The following is a 19208-nucleotide window of genomic DNA, read 5'->3' as shown; positions in this document are numbered from 1 at the left end:
CCACTTTGGACATTGCCTCGAAGAAGGCTGTCCAGTACCCTGCAAGTCGGGGGCAAGACCAGAACATGTGGGTGTGGTTGGCCAGGCCTCCTTGGCACTGTTCACATCTATCCTCCACCTCTGGGAAGAACCAACTCATATGGGTTCTTGTTAAGTGGGCTCTATGTACCACTTTTAGTTGCATCAAGCTGAGCCTTGCGCACGTGGAGGTGGAGTTGACCCAATGCAGTGCTTCGCTCCAGAGATCCCACCCTATTTGAATCCCCAGGTCTTCCTCCCATTTCTTTCTTGTTGCATCCAGTACGGTGTCGGCCCTTTCTACCAGTCAGTCATACATGTCGCTACAATTCCCTTTATCTAGTATGCTTGCGTCTAATAACTCTTCCAGTAATGTCTGTTGTGACGGCTGTGGGTACGTCCTTGTCTCCTTTCATAGGAAGCTTTTGAGTTGCAGGTACCTTGGCTCGTTCCCCCTAGCTAGCTGGAATTTCTCCGTCAGTTCATCCAGTGTTGCAATCCTGCCGTCCGTGTATAGGTCCCTGACTGTCAGTGCCCCTTTGTTCTGTCCCCACTTTTTAAAGGTGGCGTCAGTCAGCGCTGGCGTGAACCTATGGTTGTTGCAGTTGGGAGCTCTGTCCAACATTTTGGTCAGGCCAAATTGCTGCCATAGTTGGTCCCTGGACTGGAGGGCGGCTATCACCACCGAGCAGCTGGAGTGTTTTTTGGGTGGGGATGGGAGTGCCGCCATGGCGAGGGCCCGGAGGGAGGTCCCATGCAGGAGGCCTCTTCCGCTCAGCTTCTGGCTCCTTGATCCATCCCCTTATCCGCTCGGCCGTCGCTGTCCAGTGGTAGAATTGTAGGTTTGGGAGAGCTAGCCCCACCCTGGATTTTGTTTTTTGTAGGACCTTCTTTAGGATCTTAGCATTCTTCCCCCCAATACGAACGCCATGATTAGTTTATCTAGTGCTTTGAAAAAGGCCTTGTGGATGTAGATCGGGATGGATCTAAGTTGGAAGAGGTACCCAGACTCTCCCCGCGAGTGGGAGTGTGTTCCATCTTTGCAGGTCCTTTTTTACTTCCTCTGTAAGACTGGTGTGGTTCCATTTGTGGATCCCTTTCCAGTCATGGGCTATTTGGAGCCCCAGATAGCGGAATTTGTGTCGGGCTTGTTTAAACGGCAGTCCCATTAGTGCTACCCCCCCCTACTTGTGGGTGTACCGGGAAGATCTCGGTTTTGCTCATGTTGAGCTTGTAGCCCGAGAAGGCGCCAAACTCTTTCCGGAGCGTGATGATTCCGCTTTGTGGGTCCGAAATCTAGAGGAGCAGATTATCTACATAGAGTGAGACTCTGTGCTCTCTGCCGCCCCTTCGGATCCCCCTCCAAGTTTTTGCTGCCCTGAGAGCAATTGCTGATGGTTCGATCGCTAGAGCGAACAGCAGCGGGGACAGTGGGCACCCTTGTCTGGTGCCCCTGTGCAGCTGGAAGTATCAGGAGTTGGTGTTGTTGGTCCGTACGCTCGCCATGGGAGCGTTGAATAGGAGTTTTACCCAGGAGGTGAACCCTGTTCCAAGCCTGAACCGCTCCAGTACCTCTGAGGTATTTCCATTCGACCATGCCGAAGGCCTTTTCTGCATCTAGGGAGACTATCACCTCTGGTATTCTCTCCCTAGATGGGGTCATTATCACGTGCAGCAGGCGCCTGATGTTCGAAGTTAGCTGTCTACCTTTGACAAAGCCCGTCTGGTCCTCTGCGACCACCTCTGGTACGCAGTCTTCTAGCCTTTTGGCCAGTATTTTGGGATCTGCGTTCAGCAGTGAGATGGGTCTGTATGACCCACATTCCGTTGGGTCTTTATCTTTCTTGGGTATCAGCGAGATTGAGGCCTGTGCTAAGGTGGGTGGCAGTTTGCCCGTAGCTAGCGAGTCTGTGAACATCTCCTGCAGGTGCGGGGCCAGTGCTGTCGCAAATATTTTGTAGAAGTCCACCAGGAATCCATCTGGTCCCAGCGCCTTCCCCGCCTGCAGGGAGCTAATGCTATCCATGATCTCTCCCAGTGCTAGTGGTGCTTCCCGGCCCTGTTTTCTACCCTCCCCCACGACTGGTATGTCCAGTCCATCAAGGAACCGTTTCATCCCGCACTGGGGTCTCAGGTGTACAGCCCTTGGTAGAAGGCCTTGAAGGTTTTGTTGATCTTTTCTGTTTCTGTTTCTAATGTGCCTCTGGTATCCCTGATTTGTGCAATTTCTCTGGCGACTGCCTGCTTTCCCAGCTGGTGTGCCAACAGGCGGCTGGCTTTGTCTCCGTGTTCGTATAGGGTCCCACGTGCCTGGCGGAGTTGGTGCACTGCTTTCTTGGTGGAGAACAGATCAAAGTTCTATTGTAGCTCTTTCCTCTCCGCCAGGAGCTCCACGGTTGGTGCCTCAGAATATTTACGGTCTACCTCCAGTATGGAGTCGACCAGCTGCTGCCTAGCCGCCCTTTCCTCCCTATCTCTTCACGCTTTGAAAGTGATAATTTCCCCTCTTATTACGGCCTTTAGCGGAGGGTGATACCTCCCCGCTCTGGTTCATCTCCATATACTCTGCTGTGGCCTCCGATATCTTTTCGTTGAAGGCCTTGTCAGCTAGTAGGGCAATGTCCAACCTCCATGTAGTGCGTTGGGCCCTGCCTGTCTCCAGCTTCACTTCCATGTAATGTGGAACGTGGTCAGATCTCACAATTGCGGAGTATTCCACTTTGTCTATCCCCGGAAGCACCGTTTTCCCACCACAAAGAAGTCAATTCTGGTGTATACGTTGTGTACTGGGAAGAAGAAGGAGATCTCCTTCTCCCCTGGGTGGGTGAACCTCCAGGGGTCCACCGCTCCCTCTGTTCCATAAAGTGACCGTGTTCCCTTGCAATGCTTGAGGTTTTCCCCGTTTTGGTGTTTGATCTGTCAGTCGTTGGATCCTGTACACAGTTGAAGTCCCCCACCCATGATTAGTCGGTGCGTCGCTATGTCGGGGATTTCTGCCATGATCTTTTCGATGAAGCTTGTGTCGTCCCAGTTGGGTGCGTACATGTTAACTAGTACTACCGGTGTCCCATCCAGGGCCCAGCTGGCCATGACGTACCGTCCCCCTGGGTCCGTAACCGTCTTTGTAGCCCTAAACATCGTCCTCTTGCTGATCAGTATTGCCACCTCCCTGGCCCCCGTCCCATAGCAGGAATGGTAAGTCTGCCCCACCCAGCTCTTTCTTACATGCAGTCGGTTCTGCTCTCTCAGGTGTGTCTCTTGGAGGGAGCCTATGTCGTCCTTCATATTTCTTAGGTGGGTGAGGACTCTGGATCTTTCACTGGGCCGTTGAGTCCCCTTACGTTCCAGGTGACTATCCTGGTGGGGGGCATCTGTCCCCTCGCTGCTGTGGGATTACCCATACTTACCTGGTGGGCGCTCCCCTGCGCTCCGGGGTTTCCCTTCACCCAGAGACCATACTGGGTGGATGCTTGCAGCGATTCGTTGTTCCAAGCCCATGGTTGTTTGTCCCTTCTTCCTTGTTCCCCCCTTGGTCCCTCCTTTTTCCCCCCCCTCTCCCGTATACCCCTCTTCTATCCCTCTTTCCCCTGTTTCTATCCCCGTTTGCTCTCCCGCCTCTCTGGTTTCCCCCCCCCCTCCCTTCCTGCCTGGCGCCGTCCCCCCTGTTGGTGGTGCGCTGCGGCCCTGCTTTGTTGCATTCCCCCGGCACTAGCTTTCCTGCTAGTGCAGTTGCCCCACACTCGGGAGTTACTGTCTCGCTTCTCCCGTGCCTGACCTCTGCAGTTTTCTGCCCGCTCTTCCCTCATCCTACCCTGCACTCCTCTCGTTTCTCCGCTACTCTCGTTCCCTCGTGCTGGGGCATGGTCTCCCACCTGAAGCGGTCCCTCGGGTAGTGGTTTGCTTTTTGTTCAGGGTGCGCTCGCCGTGGCGGGGCTGGGCGAGGGGACCTGGCGTTGCCTCTCCCCCCTCCCCTGTCGGCTTGCCAAGGGCCCCTTATTTCTACCCTTGCTGTTGGTTTTCCAGCCCGTGTTCCTCGACAAACTTGTTTGCTTCGGCGGGGGCTGTGAAGAAGTATTCTCCTTCTTGGTATGTGACCCAGAGTTTTGCTGGGTACAGCATACCAAAACGCACGTCGCTCTTGTGAAGAGCTGCTTTCGCTCTATTCATTTTGGCCCGTCTCCTGGCTAGGTCTGCACCAATGTCCTCGTAAACTCTAAAGAGGTGTCCTTCCCATTTGCAGGTTCTGTTTTGCCTGGCCCAGCGCAGGATTGTTTCCCTGTTTTGGTATCAGTGCAGTTTAGCTATAACTGCCCTTGGTTGATCCCCTGCCTTGGGCTTCGTGTGCAGCGACCGGTGTGCTCTGTCCATTTCTGGTGGGTTGGGGAAAGTTTTCCTCCCCACTAAGTTGCCCAACATCTCGGCCACGTATGCCGTGGGGTTTCTACCCTTGATCCCCTCTGGTAGGCCCACTATCCTTACATTTTGCCTTCTCGAGCAGTTTTCCTGATCGTCCACTCTGCCCTTCAGGCTCCCCTGCGTTGTGCCCAGTCTCACCACCTCCCTCTCCAGGGCCGTGATCCGATCGCTCATGTCAGTCGCGGCTTTTTCCAGCTCCTTAATGGTCGCCTCTTGGGCTTCCAGGTACTCCTCTTGAGCTTCCAGTTTCTTCTCTGCTCTGCTCAGTGCAAGCTGCACCTCCGCCAGGGCCTTGGCCATTGCTGCCTGCACTGCGGCCTCCATGTCTTCTCTGGCCTCTGCCTTGTTTTCCTGTTGATGTTCCCTCAGCGCCTTGGCAAATGCTGCCTTCCAGTTCCAGTTCCCCCCTTGGCCCAAAGGGAAAATCCTCTTGTCTGCCCAGTTCTTTTTGTTGCGGCGAACTTTCCGTTCCGCCGGTTGGCTCGTCTGAGCTGGTTCGCCCATGGCCCCTTCTGCTTGTGGTGCCGTTTCCCCCTCTGCTTTGGCTCCCTTCTGGCATTTTCCCCCCCCCTCTTTTCTCTCTTTCCCCTTTTATTGTCCCCCTTTTCTTTCCCCCTCCCTTCTCTCCTTTAACACTGTTTTTTCCCCCCTTTCAACCAACTTTTCAAAAAATGTTTTTAAAAGTTCTTTCTCTTTAAGAGTCTTTTCGAAAAGTTTTTTTCTTTTAAAAAAAAAAGGAAGTACTTTTTTTCTTTTTTTTCTCACTCACCCACATATTGGGTCAGGAGGGTTGAGAGAGAGAGGCTTCTGGTCGGGCTGGGAGTCCTCCTTTGTTCCGCCGCCTGCCTCGTGGTCGCCGCCGTCGGGGGAGGGGGGGGTGTCGGTCCCTGCCACTGGCTCATTTCCTGCCGCTGGCTCGGTCCCCGCACGTCATACCCAGTGTTCTCCTGTCGTGTGGGGGGGAGCAGACCGGACGGTTTGCACATTTTCTTTTCCCCCCTGGGGAACAGGACACGACTGCCGGAGCTCCGTTGCCCGCGACCGCTCTCCTCCCCTGCCGGAAATCAAATCACTTACTCGGTAATAACCTGCTCACTGACACTCAGTTTGGTTTTCGCCGGGGTCACGCAGCTGCTGACCTTGTAGCCTTGGGTCAAACATGGATAAAAGAGTTGAACTCCTGAGATGAGGTCAGAGTGACTGCCCTTGACATCAAGGCAGCATTTGACTGAGTATGGCATCAAGCAGCTCTTGATAAACTGGAGTCAATGGGAAATTGGGGAAACCCTCCGCTGATTGGAGTCATACCTGACACAAAGGAAGATGGTTGGAGGTGTTTTGTGAGGGCCACGAAGAATCCAGCACGAGTTTTAAGGATACAAAGTAATAACATTTATTTACAATAACATATATATATAACAGCAGCAGCAACTTCCCTTGCTGTACACTCCTTCCTGCTGGTTCCTAAACTGGCCAGCTTTATTTATATTAGAAGTTTACTAATGGTTTCTACGCCCCCCCTCATTGGGGAAGCTCATACTCCAACAGGATTGTGGGATTGTCATTAGTCCCCAGCCAATGGTAAGTAGGCAGGTTATAACATCCCTCCCCCCCCCCCCAAAGTCCAAGGAATCCACCGAAGACCCTGGCGAAGGAGGGCGTCGGATTCGTTTTGCCGCAGGCCGGACACCATTTGCACGCGGCGCTGGATCAGGCAGCGTGTAACAAGACGGAGACCGGCGCTTCCGTGATGAACGGCGCAACGGTTTTACATCCACAGCCCGTGGACCCGAGGATTCCCCCTCTGATGCATCCGGTGTCTCCATCTCGGAGTCAGAGTCTGTTGCCTCCGTCATGTCAGCGTCTCTATCTCCATTTGGTTCTGTAACTACCTGCGCGGGCTTCGAGTGAGGCACCAGTGGAAGATTGTGAGGACTACCTTCCCTTGTCTCTGCGGCTGTAGAAATGAGCTCCGGGGGCGGGGAATCTTTTGAGGGGATAGTCTTCTGGACCGAACGTGGTCTACATGTTTGCGCTAGAGACGACCCTGGGCTTGCACCTGGTAAGATATAGGGCCCGTTTGGCGAAAGATTACACCAGGAACCCACTGGGCACCACCAGCAAAATTCCGAACGAACACTGGGTCACCGGGCGCAAACTGCCGAATCGGCCTATGCCGAGAAAATCCCTGTCCCTGCCGTTCTTGTGTGCGGCGTACTTTTGCGCCAATGTCCGGGAAAACCATACTAAGGCGGGTGCGAAGTCTCCGTCCCATTAGGAGTTCTGCGGGAGCTACCCCAATCACCGCATGGGGGGTGGTCCTATACGTAAACAAAAACCGAGCCAGTCTCGTGTCCATTGATCCGGAAGACTGCTTCTTTAGGCCCCTTTTGAATGTCTGCACTGCGCGCTCTGCCAACCCATTTGAAGACGGGTGGTAAGGGGCAGTGCGGATATGGCGGATGCCGTTCATCTTCGTGAACCTCGCAAACTCCTCACTCGTGAATGGAGTGCCGTTATCCGTGACCAGCACCTCGGGGAGGCCATGCGTACTAAACGACAAACGCATCTTTTCAATTGTTGCGCAGGACGTTGTCCCCTGCATCTTATGCACCTCTAGCCATTTAGATTGGGCGTCAATTAATAGAAGGAACATGGATCCTTGAAAAGGGCCTGCGAAATCTGCATACAAGCGTGCCCAAGGCCGCCCTGGCCATTCCCAGTGATGTAGGGGCGCGGCCGGCGGGGCGCGGCCGGCGGAAGGTCCTGATGCTCCTGGCAAATGTAGCAGTTTTGGGCCACCTTCTCAATGTCGGTGTCGAGGCCTGGCCACCAGACATAACTCCGGGCCAACATTTTTATTTTGGTCACACCTGGATGCCCATTGTGCAAGTCTGTTAGTATCAGCTCCTGGCCTTTTTCCGGGACAATCACACGCATCCCCCACAAGAGGATGCCATCTTCCACGCTGAATTCTGACAGCTTGGAGGAAAATGCCCGCAACTCGCCTGGGAGTTGTCTATGCTGCCCACCATACAGGACTATGTGCCGAACCTTTGACAGGACTGGCTCCGTCTGGGTCCACTCACGGATCTGTGATGCCGTGACAGGCAAGGTGTCCATAAAATCTAGGGTTGCAACCACCTCACCGGTCGTGGGGGTCGACATGGGGCCGGTCGATAAAGGCAATCGGCTCAGTCCGCGGCATTTGCTATCTGCGTACCTGGTTTGTGCTCCAGAGAATACTCGTATGCAGCAAGTAACAAAGCCCAGCGCTGGATCCGTGCGGAAGCAATGGGCGGTATTGGCTTATCCTCTCTGAAAAGTCCCAGCAGAGGCTTATGATCAGTCACGATAGTGAAATGGCGGCCATACACGTACTGGTGGAAGCGTTTCACCGCAGAAACCACTGCCAGGCCCTCCTTCTCGATCTGCGTGTAAGTTTTCTCCGCTGCAGTCAATGTGCGAGAGGCGAAAGCTATCGGTCGCTTGGCCCTGTTCGCCATCCTGTGGGACAGGACGGCCCCAATACCATACGGGGATGCATCACATGTGACGAGCAAAGGCTTTCCAGGATCATAGTGGATTAGTAACCCAGACGACGACAATTGTTGCTTTACCTGCCGGAAAGCGGTTTCTTGCGGCTGACCCCAAACCCAGGTGTGATTTTTCTTTAGCAGAAGGTGCAAAGGGGCCAGCGTAGTTGCCAGATTGGGGATGAACTTACCGTAATAGTTTACGAGACTGAGAAAAGAACGAAGATGCGAAGTGTCAGTCGGGGCTGGGGCCTGTTGAATTGCACGCACCTTCTCTGCGATGGTGTGCAAACCTTTGCGGTCCACCCGATAACCTAGGTAGACTACTTCCTTTGCCTGAAATATGCACTTTGTGCGATGTAAACGGACTCCAGCCTCCGAAAGGCGTCTAAGGACAGCCTCCAGATTTTCCAAATGTTCCTGCTCCGACGTCCCTGTAATCAAGACGTCATCTAAGTAGACAGCAACACGTGGTAAACCTCTCAAAATGCCCTCCATAACACGTTGAAAAATTGCGGAGGCAGAGGATACTCCAAAGGGCAACCGTGTATATTCATACAGGCCCCGGTGTGTATTAATCGTTACATATGGTCGGGAGGCAGGGTCCAGCTCCAACTGCAGGTAGGCGTGACTCATATCTAATTTTGTGAACGAGAGTCCACCTGCAAGCTTCGCGTAGAGATCCTCTATGCGAGGCATTGGGTATCGGTCGAGTCGGGAAACTGTATTCACTGTAAGTTTATAGTCGCCACACAAGCGAACTGTGGCATCTGGCTTCATTACTGGTACAATTGGTGCTGCCCAGTCAGCAAAACGGACGGGCCTGATAATACCCAACTCTCCAAACGAGGGAGCTCCCCTTCTACCTTCTCGAGCAAGGCGTAAGGCACCGGGCGCGCCCGGAAATAGCGCGGCGTGGCTCCTGGTTCGACTTGGATACGGGCTACAGCCCCTTTTATTTCCCCCAAACCAGGCTGGAATACATCTGGGTATCGTCCTAGCACCTCAGTCAACCCTTCAGAAACTGTTTGGAGGATGTGCTGCCATTGCAACCGCAAATGGCGCAACCAGTCCCGACCCAACAGGCTGGGCCCATGGCCGCGCACCACGATAAGTGGAAAACGCCCCTCCTGGCATCCATAAACAACAGGGGTCATTGTAGTTCCTGCAGTGTCCAGTGGTTCCCCCGTGTAGGTGGCCAACCTGGCCTGTGAGTCGGTTAATGTAAGGGTCTGTATACCCTGCTTGATGCGGTCGAATGTCCTCTGGGCGATCACGGAGACCGCTGCGCCAGTGTCCAACTCCATCTCAAGTGGGTGGCCATTGACCCGTACTGTCACCTTAATGGGGGCCACACGGGGAGCTGCCACACAATGCAACTGCAGGCAGTCGTCCTCCGTCTCCACGTCCTCAGGAGTAGTCGCCGCAGGTTCATCCACATGGAAGGTACGGCCCCTGGGCTGGTCCCAGTTACGGCTGCTGGGCTGGTCCCAGTTTCGGTCGGAACGACGGCGGCGCCCCCAGGACCGCCGTCCGCGACGGGGTCGGCGCCTACAAGTCTGACACGGACATGGCTCCTCATCCATTGGTTCTGGAGAAGGCTCCCTTCGGGGAGGAATGTCTGACGGCCACTGGCGTCGGTCCGGACGTCGCCTCGCCCAAGGTACCGCAGGAGTGCGGGGGGCCGTTTTCGGACGGAAGGGGTTGCGCCCCAAGGCATGCACTTCCATTCCCTGTAGCTCCTGCAGTCCTCGTTCTGCGCTCTCTCGGGACAATACTATTTGAATGGCCTGTTGAAAAGTCAATGTTGGCTCAGCTAACTACTTTCTCTGGGTGGCCGCATTGTTAATACCGCAAACCAAACGGTCGCGTAACATTTCTGACGAGGTCTCACCATAGTCACAGTACTCCGCAATCCTGCGTAGCCTGGATAGAAAATCGGCAAGGGATTCTCCAGGGGTCCTCTCAGCGGTATTAAACCGGTAACGCTGGACTATCGTGGACGGGGTTGGGTTAAAATGTTGCCCCACTATATTCACAAGTTCATCAAACGTTTTGGTGTCCAGCGCAGCTGGGTACGTAAGGCTCCTAATCACCCCAAATGTATGCGGGCCGCAGGCGGTGAGCAATATGACCACCTGGCGCTCGTTTTCGGTGATATTGTTTGCCCGGAAATAGTAACGCATCCGTTGTGTGGACTGGTTCCAGCTTTCCAGCGCAGCATCAAAAACATCCAAACGTCCGTACAGAGGCATGGTATAATAGAAAACAACTTCCAACCTGTATTCAACAAAAATCCAGGGAGGTGGCTTCAGCAGTGTAGACAGCTATTCACTTTAACCTTCGTCGCCAGTTTTGTGAGGGCCACGAAGAATCCAGCACGAGTTTTAAGGATACAAAGTAATAACATTTATTTGTACATACATACATACATACATACATACATACATACATACATACATACATACATACAACAACTTCCCTTGCTGCTCACTCCTTCCTGCTGGTTCCTAAACTGGCGACCTTTATTTATACTAGGAGTTTACTAATGGTTTCTCCGCCCCCCTCATTGGGGAAGGTCATACTCCCACAGGATTGTGGGATTGTCATTAGTCCCCAGCCAATGGTAAGTAGGCAGGTTATAACAAGGTCAATCATCCCAGCTCCAGGACATCACTGCAGGAGTTGCTCAGGGCACTGTCCTAGGCCCAACCATCTTCAGCTGTTTCATCAATGACCTTCCTTCCATTATAAGGTCCAAAGTGGGGTTGTTCGCTGATGATTGTACAATGTTGAGCACCATTCACAACTCCTCAGATACTGAAGCAGTCAAAATGCCGCAAGATCTGGATAATATCCCAGCCTTGACTGACAAGTGGCAATTAACATTTGCGACACACTGGCAGCACAGCGGCGCAGTGGTTAGCATTGCTGACTCACTGCGCCGAGGTCCCAGGTTCGATCCCGGCTCTGGGACACTGTCCGTGTGGAGTTTGCACATTCTCCTCGTGTTTGCATGGGTTTTGTCCCCACAATCCAAAGATGTGCAGGCTTGGTGGATTGGCCACGCTAAATTTCCCCTTAATTTGGAAAAAAATGCACTGGGTACTCCGAAAAAAAATTTTTTAAATTGAGACTGCAAAAAAAAAGGGAGGGGGAAATATTTGCGCCACACAAGTGCCAGGCAATGGCCATTTCCAACAAGAGAGGATCTAATAACCACCACCCCATTCAATGGCATTACCATCGTTGAATCCCCCACTTTTAATATCCTGGGGTTACCATTGACCACAAAATGAACTGGACTAGCCATATAAATACTGTGGTTACAAGAGCAGGTCAAAGGCTAGGTACCCTGTGACGAGTAACTCCTCCTGACTGCCCAAAGCCTGCCCACCATCTGCAAGGCACAAGTCAGGAGTGTGACGGAATGCTCTCCACTTGCCTGGATGAGTACAGCTCCAACAACCCTCAAGAAGCTCAACACCATCAATGACAATACAACCCACTTGATTGCTGCCCCTTCCACAAACATTCAATCTCACCACCACTGACTAACAGCAGTGTGTAACACCTTCAAGATACACTGCAGAAACTCACCAAGATTAATAAGGCAGCACCTTCCAAACCCATGATCACTATCTGGAAGTACAAGGGCAGCAGATACTTGGGAATGCCGCCACCTAGAGGTTCTCCTCCAAGTTACTCACCATCCTGATTTATATTACCGTTCCTTTACTGTTACTTGGTCAAAATCCTGGAATTCCCTCCCTAACAGCACTGGGTTTACCTGCACCTCAGGCACTGCAGCAGTTCAAGAAAGTAGCTCACTATCACCTTCTCAAGGGCAACCATTGAAGGGTGATAAATGCTGGCCTAGCCAGCAATGGCAACATCCCATAAATGAATTTTACAAAAGCATACTGACCAACATGAGAGTACCTACCTGGATGGAGGCTGCAGGAAATGCTGTGATGCTGCACCCTTCGAGCAATCCTCCTCCTCGGGTGGATTACAGGCCTCTGGTCTCTTTGGCTCCCTGCCCTTCTAGTTTGAAGGAACCTGCAGAAATGAATACGAACAGTTAAGGTGTGAGGTTTCACATCTCCTCCCATCCTTGCCTGTTGTGAATCTCCATTTGTCCAGTTGTGGAAATTTGAGCTTGAACTTCCTCAATCTACAAATAGATTGTGCAAATCAAATTAACAATAATACCGTGGCAGATGAGTTCCTGGAATGTGTACGAGATGTTTTTTCTAGATCATAATGTTAAGGAACCAACTGAGGAACATGCTATCCTAGATTTGGTATTATGCAATGAGAAGAGGTTAATTAATAAGCTTGTTGTGCGGGGTCCTTTAGGGAACAATGACCATTACATGGTAGAATTCTTCATTAGGATGGAAAGTGAAGGTATCCGATCTGAAACTAGGGTCCTAAATCTAAACAAAGGAAACTACAAAGGTATGAGGTGTAGGTCAGCTAAGATAGATTGGAGAACTTCATTAAAAGTCATGATGGTGGATAGCACTGGGTAATACTTGAGGAACAAATGTATTCTTTGCAACAGTTATTCCTTTCTGGTGCAAACACACAAGAAAAGCAGCCCAACCATGGCTTACAATAGAAATTAAGGCTAATATTAGGTCTAAAGAGGACTCATAAAGTTTCTTTAAAAAGTAGCAAGCCTACTAGGGGTAGTTCAGGGTTCAGCAAAGGTAGACAAAGAGATTGATTAAGAGGAGAAAAAATGGAGTATGAGAGTAATCCTGCAAGTAACATAAAAGCAGACTGTAAAAGTTTCCATAAGTATGTTAAAAAAAAAAGAGATTAATGAAAACAAATGTAGGTCCCTTACAGACAACAGGAGAATTTGTAATAGCAAAGAAATGGCAGAGCAATTAAACAACTACTGTCTTCGCAGAGGAAGGCACAAATAACTTCCCAGAAATGCGAAGGAATCAAAGCTCTAGTGAGAAGGAGGAATTACTGGAAAAATAGTGTTGGAGAAATTAATGGGGCTGAAAATCGATAAATCCGCAGGGCCTGATAATCTACATCCCAGGGTACTAAAGAAGGTGGCCATGGAAATAGTGGATGCATTGGTTGTCATCTTCCAGAATCTAAAGAATCTTTCCCTCCCTCTTTTGGAGGGTGGGAAATGTAACCTCACTATTTAAAAAAACAGAGAAGGAAAAAACATAATTATATACCAGTTAGCCTAACATCAGTAGTAGGGAAACTGCTAGCATCTATTATAACGGATGTGATGACAGGACACTTTGAAAATATCAACAGGATTGGACAAAACCTACTGGAGTTGTTTTGAGGACTTAACTAGAAGAATAGATAAGGGTGAACCAATGGATGTGGTGTATTTCGATTTTCAGAAAGCTTTTGATAAAACCTCTCAGAAGAGGTTGATGTGCAAAATTAAAGCACATGAGAGTGGGGTAATATATAAGCATAGATTGAGAATTGGTTAGCAGAAACAGAATTGGAATAAATGGGTCTTTTTCAAAGTGGCAGGCAGTGACAAGTGAGGTCCTGCAGGGATCAGTGCTTGTGCCTCAGCTATTCACAGTACACATCAATAATTTAGATGAGGGAACCAAAAATAACATTTCCAAGTTCGCTGATGACACGAAACTTGGTGGGAATGTAATTGGTGAAGAGGATGTTAAAAGGCTTCCAGGTGTTTAGACAAGTTAGGTGAGTGGGCAAGTATGTGGCAGGTAAAGTAAAACGTAAATAAATGTGAAGTTATCCACTTTGAATGGAGAAACAGAGTGGCAGAGTATTATTTAAATGGTGATAGATTGAGCTCTGTTGACATAAAGTGCACAGTCACTAAAAACAAACATGCAGGTACAGCAAGCAGTTAGGAAGGCACAGTGGCTAACACTACTAAGTTGCAGTGCCAGAGATCCCGGTTCAATTCCGGCTTTGGGTGACTGTCAGTGCAGAGTTTGCACTTTCTCCCTGTGTCTGCCAGGGTTTCCTCCGGGATTTCTTGTTTCCTCCCACAGTCACAAAGATTTAAAAAAATAAATTTAGAGTACCCAATTCATTTTTTCCAATTAAGGGGCAATTTAGCGTGGCCAATCTACCTACCCTGCACATCTTTTGTGTTGTGGGGGCGAAACCCACGCAAACACGGGGAGAATGCGCAAACTTTACATGGACAGTGACCCAGATCCGGGATTGAACCTGGGACCTCGGCGCCGTGAAGCAGCGATGCTAGCCACTGTGCCACCCTGCTGCCCCACAGTCACAAAGATGTCCAGGATAGGTGGATTGGCCATTATAAAACTTCTCCTTAGTGTCCAGGGAGTTACAGGTTAGGTGGGTTACTGGGATAAGGCGGGGGAGTGGGCCTAGGTTGGGTCCTCTTTCAGAGGGTCGGTTCAGACTCAATGGGCCGAATGGTCTTTTGCACTGTAGGGATTCTATGGTATGTTGGCCTTCATTGCAAGAGGACTCGAGCACACAAGAGAGGCTGTCATGCTGCAGCTGTACCAGGCCTTGGTGAGACCACACTTGACGTATTGTGTGCCAATTTTGTCTCCTTATCTTGCCATAGGGCGAGTACAGCGAAGATTCACCAGATTGATTCCTGGGATGGCAGGATTGTCGTATGCGTAAAGATTAGGTCTGTGTTCACTGATTCCTGGAAATCCAGGATTGTCATACGAGTAGAGATTAAGGGCTGGATTCTCCAAACCCCTATGCCGAAATCGCGGCTGGGGCGGAGAATCCAGTTCCCCGCATGGAATCGGGACCGGCGCCGGTTCCCCGATTCTCCGGGGCCTGAAAAGGTATGCCACGCCGCACATTCCCTTACCTGAGGCCATTCTCCGCCCCTAACCGGCCGAAGTCCAGACGGCATGGACCATTCATGGTCCTGCTGGTTGGAATACTAGCGTGGCGGCTGCGGATGCAGTCCATGGCTGCCCTAGTCGGGGGCGGGCCAATTGGAGGGCAGGGGGGGCCTTATACATGGCCGGGAAATTTTTAGGCGGGCGATCCGGGTCGGGCGCACAGCCGATCAGGGGGTCTATTTTTAGGGTCCAGCTCCGCGGTCTGAGTCCGCCATGGAGCACGGCACGGCCGCTGGAGGCTGCCGTCGTGCGCATGCGCAGCCTCTGGCCCAGATATACGGGGGCCCATATCTGCAGCAAAAGCTGCGAGATTCACGCCGAGTCCCTGTTAGCCCCTGCAGGGCTAGGAATATGTGGCCCTTTCACGCCAGTTTTTCTGGTGTGAAAGTTCTCAGTTTTTACTACGGTGTGGGGACATAGTCCCAAAAGTAGAGAATCCAGCCCCAGGTCTGTATTCACTATAATTAAGAAGAATGAGAGGTGATCTAATCGAAACGTGTAAAATTCTGACTGGGATTGGCCGACTGGAAGCAGGGATGTTTCCTCTGGCTGAGGGGTCTGGAACAAGTGGCCACAGTCTCAGGATACAGGGTAGGCCCTTTAAGACTGAGATGAGGAGAAATTTATTCACTCAGAGAGCGATGAACCAGTGGAATTCGCTACCACAGAAGGCTGTGGAGGCCAAATCACTGAATATATTTAAGAAAGAAGTAGAAAGATTTCTAGACTCTGAAGGGGTGGAGAGGCATGGGGCGTTGAGAGAGAAGATCAGCCATGATTATGTTGAATGGCACAGCAGGCTTGAATGGCCAAATGGCCTACTCCTGTTCCAGTTTTCTACGTTTCTATTAAAGGAATGAAACCAGCCTCAACCTAAGTGGCAGGGTGGCACAGTGGGTAGCACTGCTGCCTCACAGCTTCAGGGAACCGGGTTCAATTCTGACCTTTGGTGACTGTATGGAGTTTGCACTTTCTCACCGTATCTGCGTGGGTTTCCTCCGGGAGCTCCGGTGTCCTCCCATGAGTACTGAAAGACGTGCTTGTTAGGTGAATTGAACATTGTGAATTCTCCCTCAGTGTACCTGAACAGGCACTGTAGTGTAGCGACTTTGGGATTTTCATAGTAACTTCATTACAGTGTTAATGTCAGTCTACATGTGACAATAATAAAGATTATTATCAAATTGAGGGGTGGCATGTGGCGCAGTGGTTAGCACTGGGACTGCGGCGCTGAGGGCCCGGGTTCGAATCCCGGCCCTGGGTCACTGTCCGTGTGGAGTTGCACATTCTCCCCATGTCTGCGTGGATCTCATTCCCACAACCCAATGATGTGCAGGTTAGGTGGATTGGCCATGCTAAATTGGCCCTTAATTGGAAAAAGAAAAATAATTGGCTACTCGAAATTTTAAAAATTCAACAGTCGTCTGATATTCGCAGTTAGCTGTCTAACAAAGCCCGTCTGATCCTCTGCGACTATCTCTGGAACGCAGTTCTCCAGCTGCTTAGCCAGGACTTTTGTGAGTATTTTTGCATCTGCATTGAGCAGCGAAATGGGTCCGTATGATCTGCATACCGTTGGGTCTTTGTCCTTTTTGGGTATCAGCGATATGGTGGCCTGTGTTAGCGTTGGAGGCAGGGTGCCCCTCGCTATTGAATCTGAATAGCGGGGCCAGTGTCGTCGCAAATAGTTTTGTAGAAGTCTGCCGGGAACCTGTCTGGTTCTGGTGCCTTCCCCGCCTGCATGGCGTTGATGCTCTCCATGACCTCTCCCAGTCCTTGTGGTGCTTTCAGCCCCCTCCGCTTATTGTCACCCGCAACGGCAGATCCAGTCCGTCGAGCGCTGTTTCATCTCTTCTTCTGCGATGGCTGCTCCTGGGGGGGTTTCCAGGTTGTCGCTAACTTGTGTTCCGATGTTGCTTTTATATAGGTTCTGCTAGCACTGAGTCATGATACACGCGCACACCTGGCCTGAGTTTTATTGTCCCACCAAGACTTAAACACATTAATAGATGTAAGCAGGATAGTACTGTTCAGCCAGGGTGATTCAATCAAGATCAGAAATGTTCTTGTCCGACGAGCTAATAGGTGTCTGATGACCTGTTTGTTCATCTTTCATCCTGCTGCAAAGTTGGGCACTACTGTCTTGAAGTTACATATTCATAGCAAGGTCTTTTATCGTTTTGTGTAAACATGATAACTACTGTAAGTGGGTAATCACAAAGTTCCATCTAGCGATAATGAGTTTCTGTGTTGACTTGAGTGCTCTGGCAGATGGCCAATATCGATTCCAGCCAGGGCCTTATTTGGTAGTTCCTGTTTTCGGCCCATGTGTCTTTTCCCCTCTGTTCGCATGTACCACATGGAGATTTGCTTTATTGCAGCTTTGACAGTTGGCAAGATTAAAGCATCCGTTTTGTAATAGGCGTCAACAGCACAGTTTCAACTCCTGTACCGGCTGAGGTTATTCATGAAGGCCCCGCCGTCTCAACCTTTCCACTCGCCTGAGGTGTGTTGACCCTTAGGTTAAATCACCACCAGTCAGCTCTCAAAGGGAGAGCAAACTATCGTCCTCTGGGACTGTGGCAACATTTACATTTATGCATATGCACTGCTATGAGAAATTATTCCAGTTTTGGAACGCATTTGAAAAATCCTGTCAGATTTTTGGAATGCATTTGAAACATCCTGTGATTTCATAGCCCCCTCATGAGGTTGGGAAAAGAACTTGATTTTGCTATGAAATTACATGTCTCACGATAAATTCATGAGTGGCATATCAGTAGTATTCTGGGGTGGCACAGTGGTTAGCACTGCTGCCTCACAGCGCCAGGGACCTGGGTTCAATTCTGACCTCTGCGTGGGTTTCCTCCGGGTGATCCGGTTTCCTCCCACAGTCCAAAGATGTGCAGGTTAGGTGGATTAGCCATGATAAATTGTCCCTTAGTGTCCATGGATGTAAAGGTTAGGGTATGGGAATATGGGGGAATTGGGCATCAATAGAGTGCTCATTTGAGGGGCCGGTGCAGACCCGATGGGCCGAATGGCCTCCTTCTGCACTGTAGGGATTTTATGAATTCTACAAATCTGACTTGAAGAGCTGAATGGCCTCAGGCTGTGCCGTAATAACTGAACCTAAATTGAAATTTAAAAAAAATTTTTTTTTGCAGATGTTATAGAGAACAAAAAAGCATTTTAGTAACCAAAGGGTTAATTATACTAAATAATGTACAGGTCATAGATCTTACAGAAGTTGCTGAGGCACTTTCCTCCTCTTAGGGTTAGCTTGAAGGTTTTTGTATAATATGCTCAAGTTGACTCACTATTTGTAAAACAAATTGCTCCCTGCTTGTGCTAACAAGGGGGAAGTACTGCTTTGCTATTTAATGAAATGTGACTCTGTTCATGTCCTTCTTTCACAGATTAACTGATTGCAAATGTTGCTGAAGTTTTCATACTTCTGCACTTGTTTTCATTATGGGATGTTATGTTGTTGCCACGCTAAGCTTTTGATGCAATTTCCTTGCCTCCCCCTTCTTAGACTGCAGTAGTTCTTTCCACTGATGCAATTTAGCCTGTAATATGTGGACTTCCTTACAGATTCTAGTAAGCCGGTGGGTGGAAGGACATCAAAAGCAAAGGCTGCAATGGGGAATTCACAGAAAAAGTGTTCACACAAACGAGAAAGTCAGACTAATGAAAAGAACCGAGCTAAAGGGAAGGATACGGGCGGTGCAGCAGCACAGAAAAACACTAAAAAAGACAGTGACGGCAATTCAACAGCACTGAAGGAAACTGAACCAAGTAAATATGGGCATGAAACTAAAGGTGGAAATGTCGAGAATGTCACAATTCCCATGGCAAGTAAAAGTCAAGATCCTCCGAGAATTGACTCCAGTCAGATGTTTCCGCCTGGGTCAAGTTCAGAGACAGAGAAAGGAAAGAATAACACATGGGCCCTGCCCCCTGCTGTGGCAAAGCTTAAGAGTGAAGGAAACAAACTGTTTAAAAATGGGCAGTTTGGAGACGCAGTGATCAAATACACAAAAGCTATTACAGAGCTCATTGAATCGGGTAAGGCCTCCTAATATATTGACTACTCTACACTATGTATACACATATGCATCCACCCTCTATGTATGAAAATGTGAAATAGGAACTTTGGGGTTAAAATGTTTCCATTCTTATGGTGTAATAAAAACTATTATTCTGTTTTAAAATTCTATTTTATAAATATGGTGTAAATAGAAGAGGGATGCTAATTGAAAAGTATAATCAATAGTTACTCTTAAGGAAGCTCATAATTCACTGGTTGAAATATTTATTGTATCTCTTTGCTGACCATGGCATGCTATATGTA

The 19208-nt window shown here is 49.9% G+C and overlaps 1 protein-coding gene across 3 annotated transcripts in view; it reads left to right on the top strand.

Annotated features, from left to right (window-relative positions):
• The window catches only part of LOC140385210 (sperm-associated antigen 1-like), a 225029-nt gene that overhangs the window by 111504 nt on the left and 94317 nt on the right, over positions 1–19208 (top strand). For all 3 annotated transcript variants that reach the window (XM_072467111.1, XM_072467112.1, XM_072467110.1), the window contains one exon: positions 18449–18922. In XM_072467111.1, the coding sequence (XP_072323212.1) occupies positions 18449–18922 (474 nt within the window). The remainder of the gene's footprint in view (positions 1–18448; positions 18923–19208) is intronic.

This window comes from Scyliorhinus torazame, chromosome 11 (genome assembly GCF_047496885.1).
Source record: "Scyliorhinus torazame isolate Kashiwa2021f chromosome 11, sScyTor2.1, whole genome shotgun sequence".
NCBI classification, from domain to species: domain Eukaryota; kingdom Metazoa; phylum Chordata; class Chondrichthyes; order Carcharhiniformes; family Scyliorhinidae; genus Scyliorhinus; species Scyliorhinus torazame.
The sequence above is the reverse complement of the archived record's forward strand: the minus strand, read 5'-3'. Positions and strand labels throughout refer to the sequence as shown.